Source organism: Manduca sexta, chromosome 23, assembly GCF_014839805.1.
Source record: "Manduca sexta isolate Smith_Timp_Sample1 chromosome 23, JHU_Msex_v1.0, whole genome shotgun sequence".
NCBI classification, from domain to species: domain Eukaryota; kingdom Metazoa; phylum Arthropoda; class Insecta; order Lepidoptera; family Sphingidae; genus Manduca; species Manduca sexta.
Genome location: NC_051137.1, coordinates 11,436,644 through 11,454,821, shown reverse-complemented (window position 1 = coordinate 11,454,821; position 18,178 = coordinate 11,436,644). Strand labels below are relative to the sequence as shown.

Genomic DNA, 18,178 nt, shown 5'->3' with positions numbered 1-18,178 from the left:
ACAAAAAACTAATCTCCACCATGTCCAATAACAAACCACATATGCATTTCTTGACGAACAGAGTAGTAAGAGCGTGGAACAACCTCCCACAGGATGTGGTTGCAGCAGAAAATGTGAACATGTTTAAAAATAAACTTGACAAATATTTTACTGGGAAGTGAAACTGGAATTGAGAATTACAGGATACAGGCATATCAGTTAAATATACTGCCTGCCTGATAACAAACAATAATAATAATACGTAAAGCCGTCGAGTTTGTTTGTACGCGCTAATATCGGAAACTACTGTATTGATTTGAATAGAAAAAAATATGTGTTGGATAATCCATTCAGAAAAGATGGCTATAGGCTATGAACATCACGCTATGACCGATGGAGCGTAGCATGAATGGAAAATGTTATAAAAACGAAAATGTATTCCTTTCCAGAGCTTTCGTTGACTCTGCGTAAACGGGTAAAGTTACACAACAAATACAATAATGTGACTAAATTGTTCCTCTTAAAAAGTTCTAAAAAATATATAATGAAGCAGTCTCCCTCGAATCTAGCTGCAGATTATAATAAATTTATATGGTGGCAAGAAGATATTCCATATTCTTAATTTGTTGCAATTCCTATCAGGGCCGTAGCTAGGGGGGGGGCATTGAGGGGCAATGCCCTACCTTAAAATGCTAATGCCCTACCTTAAAATACTAATGCCCTACCTTAATAATGAACTAAATTGTACATTACGACTCAATGAATATATATGGAGCAGCGGTTTTATTTTACGATTTGGAAGTTGGTCCCATAGTAAGTTATTCGTATTGTGGGGTGAAATACCTTCTTTCGAGATTTAGGGGAATTTTGTTACAATCTGTATATTAGCTTAAAAATTACGTAAGTTTTTTTTTGCTCACTTACACAAGTTAAGGAAACCAAAAATCGATTGAGCAGATCAGATCTAGTAACATTTTTATTTCCGCCCTGCTTGTAAAAACAGCTGCCCTACCTTAAATTCAAGTCTAGCTACGGCCCTGATTCCTATATTTGGTCTATACTGCGAATAATCTAAGGCTAACTGGCTAGGTGCCATTAAAATCGTAAAAGGCCATTAAAACAGTGCAAAATTTTATTTTTGTTCTATTCATACAAGTTACATACACACTTAAGAAATAATACACGCACACTAGTCAAATCAGATTCAGAATAGCTAAATCTTACACATAAAAGTTGCTTATTTTAAAAATACATAGTCCTTATTATTAATACACACTATGTTTCGACAATTTTCAAGATCAATATAATTATGTTTATGGAAACTATAAGCAGCACTGAGTTTTTTACAAGTCCAATGAATTAATGAGTTACTAATATTATTTATGTAACACAATACAACATACAGAGGGTTATAATATGTTATATTTACTAGAAAAAATATTTAAATATTATGTACATCTATAAGTGCCTTTGTCAATGGCACATAAATCAGTAAAATATGTGCATATTTTAATAAACTAATTAAATATTGCAATATACAAAATGCAGATGAAAAAATGTAAAAAACTAGATTCTTCTATTAGAGCGTATAAGTAGTATACGCATTATTATTTGCTTTGTACATGAAATACGGGAATATTGGCAATCGAAACAATCCCTTATGACATAGAATTTATGGAATGGCATTTAGTTGATTTATTGTATGATTAAAAAGACATAAGATGTTTTCACGACGATCCTAGAAATCCAAGGAAGTTCATCGTCTTCTGCGTCGACGAGAGTCTCCATTATATCCATTTTCTGTAAAAGAAATATTCTAACTTATTTCTCGAGAATCCCAACCTTTGTTTTTTGCATTAGGATAACATATATGCCACAGTAAATTTGTACAGTATCAGAAATATTGTTTAGGCAGATACGACGCAACTAGTTATAAAAGCGAAAGGCGTCATATCTAGTCCGATTTCGATAATCGAGGTGAGTTTGCATTGGTTCGAATATAACAAACCTCAGATGTTCACCGTCGGCGATTCCTCTGGCGGTCATTGTACCCCATGGAGCCATTAGCCAACGCACCACTCTGATTGTTCTGCTCTGCACCAACACCGTATGGCCTTCCAGGACCCATGTTTTGCTGACCATAATATTCCATAGTATTTTTAGCGGAATCATAACCTTCATTAGTGTCATTTGACTGTGGATTGTCCCGCTTATTATTTTTAGGGCCATATGAACCAAAGGCTGTGAAATTAGCGCCTTGAGACCCGACGTCGCCGCAGTTCTGAGGGAGCATGCGTGGCAATAGGCTCCCATGGGGTATGCCGAGACCGCCAGAGGCATATCCATAGCCGGGCGGTTGACCCAGGCCGCCGCCCTCGGGGCCACCGAGTCCTTGAGATCCGAGACCGCCAGAACTCGTATTCTCCGAGTCATAATCGTCGTGGTTGCGTCCTCTTCCACGACGTCGTCTATCACGGCCCCTTGAACGGGAGCCTGAGGAGCCGGCATCTGAGCCAAGGCCGCCATCGGAGCCAAGGCCCCCGCCAGAGCCGAGACCTCCGCCCGAGCCGAGGCCCCCGGCGGAGCTATAGCTCCCGCCTGAGCCGAAGCCTCCGCCGGAGCCTAGGCCCCCACCGGAGCCGAGACCACCGCCGGAGCCAGATCCGTGGCCCCCGCTAGAGCCCAGGCCACCGCCAGAGCCGAGGCCCCCGCGCGAGGCCAGGCCGCTGCCAGAGCCGAGGCCACCGGAGCCCAGGCCGCCGCCTGAACCGTGGCCGCCAGATGCCGAACCATAGGAGACGGAATCGCCGAGCCCGCCTGAGCGAGCTCCACGCTTTCTGGAATCTAACTCGAGCCCACTTTGTCCCGAGCCGCGCCCGTGAGCACCATTGGCGCCAATATCGGATGTGGGGGGAGGAGGGGGTGGTGGTGGAGGAGGTGCTGCCCATCCACCATTGGGCATCATTGGATTTGGAAATGCAGGTACCATCATACCATATTGATCAGCTGGGAAATAGGGTGGCATTACAAAAGGCTGAGTGTTCAAAGTTGGGGGAGGAACAGACATATTCATCTGTGGGTTAAGAGCCATCAATGGGGGTATTTGATTTGAATGTTGCATTTGGTTTGAATTTAGATTATTGTGATTTAAAGTCATATTTGTGTGTAAAGGATCATTTTTTTGTGAGAAAGGTACGTCATTCTGACGGGAAGGAGATGAGGGACGTTTGCTTTTAGACTTATCATCGGACATCGGAAGTTGGGGGCCAATGGGTGTGGGCAAGAGAGATTTTGGTGTAGGCAATAATGCTTGTGGCGCCTGCTGCGGCGCTATATCAGTAGAGTCCTTTGTGAGACTACACTTGCCTGAACGGGATCGACTACGCGAACGCGAACGGGAACGCGAACGGCTTCTTGAAGATCTTGATGATCTGCTTCGGGAGGATCTGGAAGAGCTGTGGCGACGACGGCGGCGGTCCCGTGAGCGAGAACGCGAGCGGGAGCGGGTGCGCGAGCGGCGGCGGCGCGACCGCGAGCGAGAGCGTGAGCGGCGTCCGCGCCGGTACCTTCCCCCGCGACCACGATGACCTGCACAAAAATTAACAATACATTACAATAATATAAAAACATTTAAATAATATCACTCTAAAAATATACTCTCTAAATTAAATTGTGCCTGCCAGCCATGAACATTGCCTTGAACTGACGAGTTAAGAGTTAAGATTCAAGTTAAGATTTGTTTACCATACTATGTAATGGGAGTTCATAACTTTCGTTTCTTTTTAAACATTTATTTTTATAAAGAACTAACTACTAAATTTCTGTTTGAGGATAAATTTACGATCTGTAAATATTTGTATATAGACAACAAATTGACTAAGATAATAAAACTTACGTCGACTGCCACCCCCTCCTCGCTCAGCAAGTTCTTGTAACTTAGGATTGACAACTTGCTTGGCTTCTTTCAATACAGATATAAGGTCTGACGCCTTTGCGGCATTAGACGGTGTGAAGAAGGTGTACGCCGTTCCAGTTTTATTTGTACGTCCCGTTCTTCCAATGCGATGCACGTAATCTTCAGAATTACTGGGATAATCAAAGTTGATGACAAATTTAACATCATCAACATCTACAAAACAAAAACATATGTTAAAATATGACACCACAAATGCTGATAAAAATGTTTTTAAGAACAAGCAGACAAAAGCTGTATAAAGAGCATTTGTCTTACACATGTTATGTAATTTAATTATTACACTACATTTTGTTTTGATTCTGATAGTAAATTCCAGTCAAAATGGAAGATAAAACACTGAATAACTGTCACAATCATATACAATATTTATTTAATTTAGTAAGGGAGTAAGCATTCAACAAAAGCCAGTCTTATAAAAATTAATAATAAAAAAATATTAAATGGAAAAACATACCTAAACCTCTGGCAGCAACATCAGTTGCTACAAGAATAGGTGCTTTCCCACTTCGAAAATCTGTAAGAATTTTGTTAATTTAAAAATACATTCCCTAATTTGTTAAATTTTGCTAAGCTTCTAAAAAAATCTAAATTTGGTTTATTATTTAACAATGTGTTACATGTTTGATTCATGGTTTATTAAAATTTACAACAAAAAATATACTGACTCATCCAAACATAGACCAGTTTATGAACATATATTACTGTGTGCTTAATAAATCTCCGTACAAAGGTTTTAAATGTTCCTATTTTCTTTAAATTGCCTATCATTTGTTTGAGCGGCTTACTTTCATCAGATGTCACCACAACCTTGTCTGAATGATCCACAACTTACATGATTAATCTTCAATCACATCTTTTAATCACACTCTAATGTTGTGTTGATTTTCTTGACAAAGTTAACAATATGAATGTAACATGAACTTAAACTGTAATTCTCATAATACAACCACTCACATTCTAAATCTCTTAAGGTTCCAAAACAAGATTAAAATATTGTGTGTTGGAAATGAATGTTTTAGCTAAAACATAATAAATCCAATATTTTTCGAAAAAAAAAAAAGAAAATAAATATATACATAAAGGATTTTATTAAATAACTATTTGGTAACCTTAAGAGACAGAATGAGGCAAATGAATTTCTCTACAGTCATGTAAACTTACTAAGTACACAGATGCCATGAGTGTATTATGTCTTGTGTGTCTATCGTGCACATTATCAAATTCAAGAGCTAGAGGAGGCCGGTTACAGCTCGACCGGCGGAGACGAGAACCGAAAGCCGAACACCGAGCTCGACAGCCCCGAAGCGCATCGAGGCGCTATCGAGGCGCGCGGTGCCGCCTACGGCACTACGAGCGTGCGCGCCCGAGTCGGCGAGGGACAGCCTCGCCGCCCCGGCACGAGAAGCGGCTCGGACCGGCCGCGGGAGCGAGTCACGAGTGCTTAGGGCTTAGCCCCGACAACTAGAGGCGGCGCGGTGCGGTGCAGCATGCGGCGGCGAGCCCAGCCCGCGCGCCGCCCGCCGCTCCCCGCCGCCTGCACATGCGGACATTACGTCAGAGAATGGCAAACATGTCATTCGTCACTCCTGCGCGCTCCCGCCGCACGCCTCCGGTACACGCCGCTTCTCAATACTCTCTAGTACCACTACTATATTGTCAACACTGCCGCCGATTTTTAAGCAAATTGAATTTATTGTACTGAATGAACTTCACAGATTTCTTTGCTATTACTATGTTGTAGTGCTGTCAAATATCAATCTGGCAAAATGAATTTCAAAAGTAATTGATAAATATTTACAATAGATGAAATTGTATTCTTACCTTGCAGAACCCAATCTCTTTCATTTTGTGATTTGTCTCCATGAATACAAACAGCTGGCCACCTACATGTTAAAAATAAAAGAAAAGAAATAAGTAAAAATTAAATAAAAATAACATCACATCAAATAAAAAAATTACAACTACTCACCCATCCCTTTTCATTTTTCTAGTTATATCATCCACACGTCGTTTGGTCTCAATAAAAATTATAGTTTTGTTCTCCTTCTCTGCCATAATTTCCTTCAGCAGTGTACTAAGTTTAGTTTCTTTTTCATATTCCATACAGACATCTATAATCTGCAATATGTTATGATTGGCAGCTAATTGTAAAGAGCCAACATTGATTTGTAGATAATCTTTCAAAAACTCAGAAGCTAAACTTTGCACCTCTCTGGGCCAAGTTGCAGACCACATAAGAGTTTGACGATCAGGCCTAATCTGTTCAATAATTTTGCGAATCTGGGGTTCAAATCCCATGTCCAACATTCGGTCAGCTTCATCTAATACTAAGTAGGTGGTACGTTTTAGATTAGTCCTTCCACTTTCCAAGAAATCTAGTAATCGGCCAGGTGTTGCAATTACTATTTCCACACCAGCATCCAAGTCTCGGGCTTGAGGCCCTTTGGGGGCACCTCCAAACAAGCATGTGTTATGAATTTTGGATGTGTTAGCAAACTTGTCACATACTTCCTGGATTTGCTGAGCTAATTCCCTAGTTGGAGCCAAGACAAGAGCAATGGGACCATCACCTCGGCTTGATTTGGGTTGATGGTTGATATGGACTATAGCGGGCAGAATGTATGACAAGGTTTTGCCTGATCCTGTTGATGCTATGCCCACCATGTCGTATCCACTGAGGGCTATGGGCCAACCCTGAGCCTGTATAGGGGTTGGCTTTGAAAATCCCATTTTATCTATTTCATCCATCACATAATCAGGAAAACCGGCTTCATCAAAAGTTAAAGTTGGCTTGGGTATGTTACGTCCTTTCAAAGTTATCTCATTGTCACTTCTCCACGCTTCCACATCCGATTCTGGTCTATTTTCAACATCAGGGTGAGGTATGTAAAAATCTTTCTTGAATGGCTTCAATCTACTCAAATCCCATTTAGGTTTTCGCAAATTGGCGCCAGGATTACTTCGACGCCCACCGCCGTAACCTCCTCCGCCACCTCCGCCGGATCCGAGTCCGTATCGAGGGCTCCTGCTGCGGCTCCTACTTCTACTTCTACTACGACTGCGACGTCTATCTCGGCTGCGATCCCTAGGAATTCACAAGCACAAATATAAAATTACAATCTGCATGTAACTTACACGTACAACGCTTTATTGAATTGTTGAAAACGCTTATTCACAAAACGAACATGTGTAACCAACGGTGATTTATTTACCTTCCTCGGCCCATAATGGCTATGTAACACTTATTTAATTAAATTTTTAAAAAAATGTTATACACTGTAAACATACGAATATTAATATTTCTTTGTAAATGAACGTTTTCCAAGCCGGTAATTTTTCATAAACCAACGCCATTCAACGTACAAAACAAAATGGCGTATACGAGTTAACATAGACAAGAGCTATAAGCCAAGCTAAGCCTACGGTTGTTTATGGTTTTTCAGTTCGTACACGATACCATAGCGATCGTAAAATATTTATTCCCAGTGATATTTTAAAAAGGTCCTATTTACATTATAAATCAACGCATATCATAATCTATAGAAGTTTATATAGCAATTATTCACTTATTTTTGCGAAATATTCAAAAATCATTACATCCCAAATACAGTGGAAACCTCAAATGGAACCCGTTCGACCAAAGTGACGTGTATGCTCTACATAAAGCTTAGTTGCTAGACAAGGGAAACTCAGATGGGAAATATGTACATACAAAGACAATTTTTGAGGCGAGTTTTGTATCTGCTATTATTACTAAACATTGGCAAAATCACCGATAAATAAATGCTGGCACCCATTATATAAAAGTAGAAGAAGAAAAATAATTTTATGAGTAACTGCATGGAAGTAAACAAACTGGAAAATGTTTTGAAAACAAAGTTGCATCTATTTCAGTTGGCTCGAGCTCAAATACCTTATCAATCTACTGCTGCACCTTGGCTGAACGTATATACCATAGACATAATAATATTACTTTCACCTTTGAGCATATACTGTGAGAAGCACGTTTGTGACATTATAGTCTGTGTTTCCACTATATAGGTATTTACTGTCTGTTGTTTAATTTAGTGTTGCTAAACCTATAAGAAATATCAATTACATAATATTATAAGCATAAATTAGATCACATTGCGGCTGAGTTTCGGCACTGCGCAAACTTTTCTTTGATGATACTTTTAAAGTTACTTTATTTGTGATCATACGAGAAAATAAAATATTTTTCTTAATTAAACCTGCAATTTATAAATACTTTCCAGTACTTTAGATTGTTGTTTTTTTTTTATATGACGTTAATTCACTTAAATTACTTAATTCCAATTCTTCCAAATTCAATATGCTCTAATATAATGTAAATATTGTAAATTTACCGGTGAGTTTCAATGTAAATCTATAAAGCTACGTACTGATTAAGTTATTAGTAATAATAATAAAAATAATCTAATAATTAACTTGATGCAATTAATGCATTAGTATTTATGACGCGATTCCGTAACTTGTAAATATTTGGCACAATTTATGATTAGTAATTTTTTTGGGAAGTCTAAATTGATCGTGAATTATAAAAGGATAGTTTCAAAGTCAGCACACAGTTCCCAATGTTGACATTTATGTAATTTTTAATGTTTTGTACTTAGCAACATTATTTGGATCGGAATCCATTTTCTGCGTTGTTGTTGTGACATTTTGGTTTTGCCCACCAGTCCTATGAAAAGGAATTTGAATGGCTACATCATATTAAAAAATACGACAAAAGCGAAAAAGTGATGTTGAATTGTATACAGTCTTAAATTGTAGAGAAAAGCAAATTTCGTTCTCCGGAGAAATAACATTATGGGTTGAAAATAGTGTGTACTATCGGCATTCAATCATATTCATTTCATTACTTCACTTTAATATAAAACAATGGAACTTGACGTTTCTCCTTTAAATGCTGCAGACAACGATATGGAATATTCAGATAATTCATCCGACAGTAAATACGTTACAAATAATAATGAACAATATTCTGTTATACGCATTCCCGACGATGTCGATAAATCTAGTAAGCACTCCTCCAGAAAGCAATCTAAACGAAGAAAAAAGAGCTCAAATCACACACGACCATTGCCCAGGATCATAGTGAAGCCTCTACCACCCCCGCCGCCTCCTGAAACTCGAGAATGGACAGCCGCCACCTCGTACGCCGATTCAAGTACAAATTCAAGACCTTCGACTATGCGAGAGGTGCTGGCGAGTATACCAGGATTTTGTTTGAAACCTCGGAAACGCAGTGGAAAGAAATTATCGACAGCAGCTCAGTTGCAGCAGACAAGAGAAGGCTGCATTGACTTAGAAACACCAGATTCAATTTTAGTGAACACGAACATACGAGCCCTACTTAATAAACACACATTTTCATTACTTCCGCCTTTATACCAATACAAACTTGGACAGCTACTGCCCAGTGTGGACAGGCTTAGCCCCTCAGGCCGTTTGAACTCATCTAGTCTTAATAATGAATTTTTTGCTCGTGCCTGTCTTGAATGGCAGGATTGTCTCTCTGGTGGTGAGTTCACTCCAGAGAATCAACAAAAAATGAAGACTGAAGCTGAAAAGGAGAAAAGTAAAATTGATCCTTGGAAGTTAAAGCATTTTGAACCTTTCTGGGGAGAAAAACTGAGAAAAGAAAAATCATCAATTAGTTTAAATTCGGATCGACCATCATTAAAGACTACTATCAAACTGAGGCCAACTGCCTCAATAACAAGTAGTAGTACTGTTCCAAAGATTAAGAAGAGTAAATCTTCAAGTACAAGTAAAAGAATGCGCTCTGTGGGAGCCGTCACAAGGTCATCTGCTAAAGCTGATGAAGGTATAGAAGAGGCCATGCCAACAAATGCCAAGCCATCAGCTCCAGTGCCTGACTTGTTGCCACTTAAGCAAATTAAGAATCACAACCAAGGCTATGAAGAATGCCATGTAGATTTACATTTTTCAGATTCATCATCAACACAAAGAATGGATGAATCTTTTTCAACCACACCCATTGATCCCCTCTTACTGCCTGAAGGTGAAACAGAACGTAATGATTTAAAACAAGTATTAGATATAAGTGTAGTGACTATAGAAGAGTCAAGCACTTCAAAAGACTGTGAAGAAGAAAAGATGATAGATTCGGATAGTAATTTACATGAACCTTCAAAGAGATTGAGTGATGATAATGAAGATTACAATACAGCAAAGAGAATTAGATTTGATGGTGATTACGCCATGGATAATGCAAGCTTTTTGCCTCACAATCAAAATATGGGAAGTAACCATTCATCAGATGGTGAAACACATTATGGCAATGAACAAATTTGTCCAAATGATGAGCTAATGTACTCGGGACAGGATCATGTGGATACGAACAGTGAAGACAGCAAGGCTACAGCTTCAATTTATGAGTATGATGAAAGGAGTGAATCTTCAATGTCAAGTTTAAAAATTGATACAAACATAAATAATGCTACAACAAATGAATGTGTGGAAAATGTGAATATGCCCTGTGACAAAGCAGTACAGGAAATGGAGGAGACTCTTGAAATGAAAAAGGAAGAACTCAAGAGCTCTCCAGTGCATGAGAACCATGATGATTTTATGCAGGAGCAGTATCAAGATAACTTTAAATCAGTAGATCGCAACATTGAATCTCCAATTGATAACAATTTGTCAAACAATGCGCAAGAGGTGTGTCAGAACTTTGAAGTGTCCCAAGAGGTAAAATGTGAGACGTCACAGCCTAGTCAAGAACAAGAGTTTAAAGATGAAAATATACAGCCAGAAAAATGTGAGGATAAAGAGAGGCCACCACAGAACATAGTGCACAATTATTATGATGAACATTTTAAAGATGCAGAATCATTTATTTTGGAGACTGGTCTTGCCATCCTGACATCACGTAAGTCTATTTATGTTTTAGTATTTAAATACTGCCATGCTAGGTGCAAAAGCGTAATTGTCAGGGAAACCTTATTTCATGATAATTTTATAAATATTGTTTTATAGTTTTGTATGTAAAACTGAGATAAAGAAACTCTTTTAAGGTTTTTTTTACAAGTTCTAAACAAGATTCTGTTACTTAGATAAGTTCATTGGATGGGTATTTCTTTAAGCTATTTGACAACATAAAAATCAAGATTTTGATTTTTTTAAGATACTGTTTTTGAGCCTAACACGGCAGAATAGTACTAATCTTTTATAATATTTCTTAATGACTCTTTAAATTTCTCAATGTTATGAAAAAATAATTAGTTATTTAAATTATTAGTTATGGATAGGTTACATATTTATAAAATTTAGAGACCAGATAATAGTCATATGCATTAATTGCATATAAGTAATTTTGTATATAATGCCTAAATTATTGAATGGCACATATTTTCAGGCAATATTATAATACTACTTTATATTAGACCAACTTTAAAAAGTTAATCTGGAACATTTTGTATACCTTGTAGACCTATCTAGCTTTATTTAATCACCATTCCTTTTAACAAAAAAAAAACTGGTTGCAACTAGAGCTTTTTTTTGCTTTGAGCAAAAAATAATTTACTTAATACTTAGCAATCCAAATTTAAGTAAATAATCTTATCATTACTTAGTTTCTTTTCATTCATTGACATTGCATATTTTAAGTATATTCATATATATTACTAACTACTTTAAAATTATGTATAAACTGGTCCCTAGTTATCAACATGAAATAAAAATACCAAATATGAATATTATAAATAATATGTGAAAGTTTGTAAGATATTTGGATGTTTGTATGTTCAAATGCATCTAAATATGTATGTTTAGATTTGTATTGGAAGTAAATAGAGAATCCGCTGAACATAAGACCATTTCCTGTATTATAGGCATTATCCCCGAAAAGTAAACAATGCTACTTTTATGAAAGGTTTTTCGTGTTGTGGAGTCAAATTTCAAATGCAATTCAAATTGCATCCACCATTCAGCTGTTTCAGCATTCTTTTCTATCAAATGTTGAAAAATGTTTACAAATTATCACATGTATAATATTAGTAAAATAATTTGCATATAGCTTTTTCGTATTCTTTTTTGTATATATGAATAATTATACATATTAATAGCCGTGTTGCACGCGGCTTCGCCCGCGTGTCAATTTTTTCTGGGATTTAGGTCTAGTTATACATTTTCCCTGAATGAAAGTAGCTTATATCCTTCCCATGATTTCAAACTATCTCAATATTAGATTTAAACGAAATCGGTTCAGTGGTTCAACTGTCAAAGCAAAACAGAATTACTTTTGAATTTATAATATATAAGTAAGTATGAAAGTATAGAAGAACAGGGCGCTTAAGTTGCATAGTATCCCGCCTAGCCTTCCTATAATATAAATAATAACACACGGCCTTGCAGTATACTGCGCCTCATCATTGAAATAATAAAATATTTCAAATTACTCAGTAGTCACAATGACTGCAGTCTATCATTTGAGATAAAAAGTCAAAAAGACTCATTTACCAACCTTATTGCGACCGGACGCTTGCATACGAAATTTACCAGTAGCATTATGAATGATATTTTGCCACAATATTTTTTCATAATACTTTCTATTGCAGAAAGCGAAGATGTAAAATATACGTCACATCCAAACCTAATGGAGTTATCGTCGTACATGAGTGAAACTAGTAAGTGCTGATTGATATGTACATAATAAAATATTTTTGAGGGTACTTCACATATAATGTCAGTTGTTTATTTATCATGGAAAACTTTGTAAATAGTGTAAAATTTGTTATTACAGATGTTACTGCGGTTGTTACAATGCCGTTGACGCATAACTCTTCGATACCTATGATGGAAGTGACAAATACATCGGTAAGTTTGTTAAAATGTGATTTGTCGACTATCTGTATCATGTATAATATTTATATAGGTGTAAATAATGCGCTAGTTATGAACTTCGTATGGTTTTGGTGTTATTCGAAAATGTTTTATGTACTTTCAAAATATTATTTTTTTAATACCTATTGTATATTGTATTGCTTACGTTATTCTTGTGACACTTTGCAAACATGAATGAATATAATTTGTAGACCACTTGTGCTTATTTTGTAATTATAATCAAAACCTGCATATTTATTTTACGCGTCTTTTACAAAACGTTGAATGTTCACACCTGCTACTCAATTGCATAGATAGATTTTTTTTCAACACAAATGATTATAATTTTGATTAAAACAATGATCAATATTTACTTAAATAAGACTTACAGAAAATTATCTGACTGTATCTAGAACTAAGATAACTAGCGAATTTATATCAAGAATTGGGACAATCCTTTAAAATGCAATTTCCTTCTGTCTGACCTTATTCCCCTCCAATGTGAGGCCAGCACATCTCACTATTTGAAGCATGTTGTAAGAAGGATGCGATTAGTTTTACGATCGGACAAATGTCACTTGAGGATACAGTCCCGCACTAATCGTGTTAGAAAACGCTAGTTGCACGACCTGAAAATCGAACCCGGAACTTTCAAATTATCTGATGAATTAAGGGTGAAAAAGCTAGACAACGCAATGCTATTTAAGTATCTCTGTAACGGCATATTTTCCCGTCTAACGTTAGCTAATTCTTTTTTCTGTTTAATTTCAGATGGTATCGTATCCAGATGACAGCATGCAAGACGCTGCTAAACCAAAAACGTCGGCGGTAACGTGGAAGAGTGAAAACGACTGGCCCAACAATGAAAACGTGATGACTCTGAACACATTCACAAACCTGAACACGGACAATGCGAAATACGTTAGCGAAGACTCCAAGACGAGTATGGAAGATGTTAACGCTAACGACGAACACTGCCTATACAAAGAGGACAGAGATCCAAGTTTCAATATAGAGTCGTCAAACTCGTCAGAAAGCTGCCAGTCAGTCAAAGACAATATTGTCAAACAGGATCCAGAGCCTTTGACGACGTTGAGCACGAGTAGCACCGCGACAAATATTGCGGTCAACTCGACCACACTGACGCAGAACATGAGGCCTGTCGGAAAGAAAACTAAGTTGAGTAAGGAGTCTAACAGGTTTGTAATGCCGTTATTTATATCGTGTTTAAGTTAGTATATTAAATATTTATACAATGCAAAACAATGTCAAAATAAATCATCAAAATTTATGATAGGGATTCTCCCGATGAATCGATATTATAATTTGAAAATTTTATATGCCTATACAAGTTAACATAAAAATGTTGTGTATACAGAAGTCGCAGTTCGAACAAGGTGCCGCCTGGCGCGGTGAACCTGGAACGCAGCTACCAGATTTGCCAGGCGGTGATCCAGAACAGTCCGAACCGCGACGCGCTGCGCGGCCAGCTGCGGCCGCCGCCCGCGCTGCTGACGCGCGCGCCTCACGCCGCGCCGCACGCCGCACCGCACGCCGCGCACGCGCCGCACCCGCCGCGCGCGCTCCGCCACCAGCCCCCGCACGCGCCGCACCCGCCGCCGCCGCCCCCGCCCGTGCTCGTCAGGCAGCTGCCCGTCTCCGTCATGCAGCATAATGAGGTTACATTGCACGCCCTAAATGTCTACCGCCAGCCTCGAGTCTATGTTTATAATCACAAAAATACTTTCGGTATTAATTCATATTGTAATACATTCATTTGCACCAGAACGCACATACATTAAGTAAGTAAAAGGCACAATTTTACTTTTACTTTTACTTTCAAATGATTTTAGATTAACGAGAATCGTCCCAATAACGTGGGGCAGTACATCCTCGTGCAAAGAACGCCGAACGTGGCGCCCAGAGCGTCAAGCGCGCCGCCATCCAATCAAAATACTAATGTGGTAAGCTTATTAGTATCAATGGTAATTAGACTATGTTGCTTAAATTATTATTTTTTTTTATTATTGCATAAATACGGAGCAATCTATTTTTATATAACCTATGAAAACCTTTGTTTGATTTCTTAAAGTTTTACAATAATGTAAATATCAGTTGTAATTTATGACTGTGCAGAGCGTGGCTCGGTGTCGGAGCGTGGGCGCGGACGACGCATGCGTGTGCAACCTGCGCGCCATGATCCTGTGCAAGAAATGCGGTGCCTTCTGCCACGACGACTGCATCGGCTCGGCCGAGCTGTGTCTCACCTGCCTCATACGCTGACCCCTCCGCTCCGCCTCATATCTTGCCTCGCGCTTCGTCACCACGGAATATAAGCGAAATTGCGTCATCTCGAAACGACTGCTCATTTTTTTAAACTATGTCTTGACATGTGTAAATGTTTCATATTATTATGATAGACGGACTGTAACAAAGCTGATATATAGCTGCTTAGTGAGACAATGTGCTCACATGTAGACGTAAGTGGGCTATTTGTACGTTCAAGCGTACATATTCCTGGGGAATCGAAATATTATTTTTCATATTTTGTATGGAATTCTAGCAAATAGCGGCTGACCGTTGGTGTGATCGGAATGTGTCAATACATTTGTGTGTCTATTTGTGACTTCGTGCTTAGAGTAAGACTGTGCGAAATGTATGATGGACAATTGAAAATGGTTGTTAGGAATGGTGGTGCTATCTGTTTTGAATACATTCAATCGACAAGAAATCATTATTTTAGAAATATACTCAACAGTGATTTGTACTTCGACACTATGTTTGTCGGCCAAGCGAGGAAATCTGTATGTGTGGGTCGGATATATCTCAAAAGTGTCTACATTAACGGACATTGGATGAAGATAGGCTAATTTGAGATATCGCCTCGCACAAGAATTGTATTTTTTTAGCAGTATGAGTAATAAATAAGTTCAACTTATGTATGCGGACTAACATAAATTAGTGCGGAATAAATTAACGACGCAGACGTCAATGTAAAACCGTTGTCTTGCTGTCTTTTATACTTTACTTTTGTGATAATATATTACGCATTGAGTATCGAAATATCAGTATGTATATTGACGCGTTAGTAGCTCTGCAGTAATCTTAGTTGTTGATAGCACACGAAGCCTTAGCTCGTAAGCTAATTTAAATTTGCCATTATTATTTTAACTTTAGTATAACTATCACAATTTGATTTATACGGTGGATATTTTAGTTGACTTGTACCTTCGGAATCTTTGTGTGTGTGTGTGAACGAGCAAGCGTATTTCTTTGTAGCGGTGGCAGATCCCGGTATATTCTTTGCACCATCTGATTACCCATCTATTTTGAATAGTGTTTATAACTAAGTGTATGTACAGATATTTATTGACAACGGAAAGGCTGGTGGTTCGAACATCGGATGGATACAATACGTCATAGGTATTTATAAATCATTACTTGTTGTATTTAAGTTATTCTCTATGGCGTGTACACTAATATGACACTAAGTTATGCAATATATTTATAGTTATCTATAATATTTTTATAAGGATCTTTTACAAATCGAAGTATAGCTTTTTGCTAATTTTTAGACTTCTTTGTAACATTGATATCCAAATTGTTCATATAATCTCCCTTCGATCTCTTGTTTTAATAACCCAATAATATACAATCCCTTATGATTCATATTGAGAGTAGCGTATCGTATAAGAATGTTATTATAGCGAAAATAACTGATTATCAAGAAATAACTACAGGTTATAACTAGTTCGCGCAGGCGCGTGGCCTAGTTTGTGGCAAACATTTATTAAAAACTAATATTTTTATAACAACTTTATTTCACATCCCATTCAAGTACCCTTAGTATTGTAAGACGGAGTATTATCAATATTGTGCGCCAATTTACGTTAACTTATTAATGGCTGTATTTTTTTTTTATTACTTTTAATTACATCATCTCTTAAGCCACAGTAATCGATTGTTATCCTCTTTTTACAAGATCTGTTTATATTACATTATTTCTTATTTCACAGTTTATACAATGAAAAATAAACCTGTAAAACTACAAAAAATATGTTAAATGAAACAGCAGCTAATATAGTATTTATAGGTAATTTGTATTACGTAATGTGAGTAAGAGTAAAGGCTTACTGCGATGAACGTATTCTTTATTTAATAAGGGTGACGTCATTCGGTGCGCCTTATTTATATCATTTAATAACCCTCCTCTTACTATTAGATCATCTCTTATGCCTGAAACTTATAGCGGTATTTGTTATATTTTATCATAATACGATCAAGGGACTCTATTCTGACTACGGGATTATATCCGTCTTTTTGCAATTATGGTCAAACTAATTCAAGGACAGATTTGACGTATAGGTAAATAGGATTTCTTTTATTACTCTTATTAACTACACGGCTATTAAAGTTGTCTTTCGATTAGAACGCCGGTAATTGCAAAAAGATGGATAAGCCCCTGTAGTCGGAATAGGGCCTCCAGACCTTCACCAACTCCTGGAATATATAAATAGGTATTTATATTTAAGGGTTAACGAAATTCATTTAAAAGTGGTTTGGCAATATAACTGTTAACTGATATTCCATTAGTAGGAGGAAATCAGACCTGATTTTCTGACATAAAAATACTGTAATATTCCTTTCCATAAAAAAACAAGCAATGATGTAATTGTGTTTGAACAAGAAACCTCGCGACCAAAACGCGGCCACGTGCTTGTATAGTTTAGATAGTCGATGACGTTGTATTGGCTATGCCTAGTAAGTTCATAGCTACGCCTTACAATAAATAAATGACATTCAGATGCTATAATATGTTACGACTTTCATAAATATAGTTATAAAAGCGTTGCTCACTTGGAATCACAAATTTACATCTGTATATCCTTGCGTATATCATTATTAATCGTAACTGTTAAAATATTCTATGTATACATTGTGTCACAAATACATGGATAAAAGGACCTCTTCAAGAAGTTTTAGATTGGGATATTTAGAGGTGTATTAAAAATTGTAATACCTACAATATAGATTATGTAGATTAAGTAATTTCATAATCTGATCACTGTATGCAATAATTAATTATTAGCATTGTTTAAATTGTGTATACTTACCTAAACAATTTATTGGTATAGCGAAAACATGCCAACGATTCATAGGCAGGTCTTTGTTTTTGTTTATTTAAAAGCATGTCATGCGAATTGTGCGTTTAATTGTCTTAAAAGTATTCGCATATTGTTATTTATTGGTAATTAGTTACTTTAGGCTGATTGACATTTTTTTCTCTAATAAAATTATGTTCTAACGAGTTTCTTTTTTTAAATTCCTAAATCTAATTTAATACTAACTTTT

The 18,178-nt window shown here is 37.2% G+C and overlaps 2 protein-coding genes across 3 annotated transcripts; one reads left to right on the top strand and one right to left on the bottom strand.

Moving 5' to 3' along the window:
* Positions 1-1,093: 1,093 nt before the first annotated feature.
* LOC115456272 (ATP-dependent RNA helicase DBP2) lies at positions 1,094-7,353 on the bottom strand. 2 transcript variants are annotated; one of them, XM_030185271.2, is made up of 7 exons: positions 7,168-7,353; positions 5,925-7,040; positions 5,777-5,838; positions 4,410-4,469; positions 3,875-4,108; positions 1,988-3,567; positions 1,094-1,779 (listed from the first exon to the last, which is right to left on the bottom strand). In XM_030185271.2, the coding sequence occupies exons 1-6, from the start codon at positions 7,179-7,181 to the stop codon at positions 1,997-1,999; spliced, it is 3,057 nt and encodes a 1,018-aa protein (XP_030041131.2). In that variant the 5' UTR covers positions 7,182-7,353; the 3' UTR covers positions 1,094-1,779; positions 1,988-1,996. The 2 variants fall into 2 exon arrangements, with proteins under 2 accessions (XP_030041131.2, XP_030041130.2); XM_030185270.2 differs by having other exon boundaries at positions 1,094-3,567.
* Positions 7,354-8,603: 1,250 nt separating this feature from the next.
* On the top strand, positions 8,604-18,135 carry LOC115456299 (polycomb protein Asx). Its single transcript, XM_037441804.1, has 7 exons — positions 8,604-10,874; positions 12,562-12,630; positions 12,747-12,820; positions 13,598-14,025; positions 14,205-14,505; positions 14,680-14,790; positions 14,963-18,135. The coding sequence occupies exons 1-7, from the start codon at positions 8,858-8,860 to the stop codon at positions 15,107-15,109; spliced, it is 3,147 nt and encodes a 1,048-aa protein (XP_037297701.1). The 5' UTR covers positions 8,604-8,857; the 3' UTR covers positions 15,110-18,135.
* The last annotated feature ends 43 nt before the right edge of the window (positions 18,136-18,178 follow it).

Excerpts from the sequence above, each read along its gene's own strand:
- LOC115456272 (XM_030185270.2), bottom strand. Across the intron at positions 5,839-5,924 it reads AGAAAAATGAAAAGGGATGG|GTGGCCAGCTGTTTGTATTC; the intron begins GTGAGTAGTTGT and ends TTTAACATGTAG. Across the intron at positions 4,109-4,409 it reads TGTTGCTGCCAGAGGTTTAG|ATGTTGATGATGTTAAATTT; the intron begins GTATGTTTTTCC and ends TTTGTTTTGTAG.
- LOC115456299 (XM_037441804.1), top strand. The coding sequence starts at position 8,858 with ATGGAACTTGACGTTTCTCCTTTAAATGCTGCAGACAACGATATGGAA. Across the intron at positions 12,821-13,597 it reads TGGAAGTGACAAATACATCG|ATGGTATCGTATCCAGATGA; the intron begins GTAAGTTTGTTA and ends GTTTAATTTCAG. Across the intron at positions 14,791-14,962 it reads CCAATCAAAATACTAATGTG|AGCGTGGCTCGGTGTCGGAG; the intron begins GTAAGCTTATTA and ends ATGACTGTGCAG.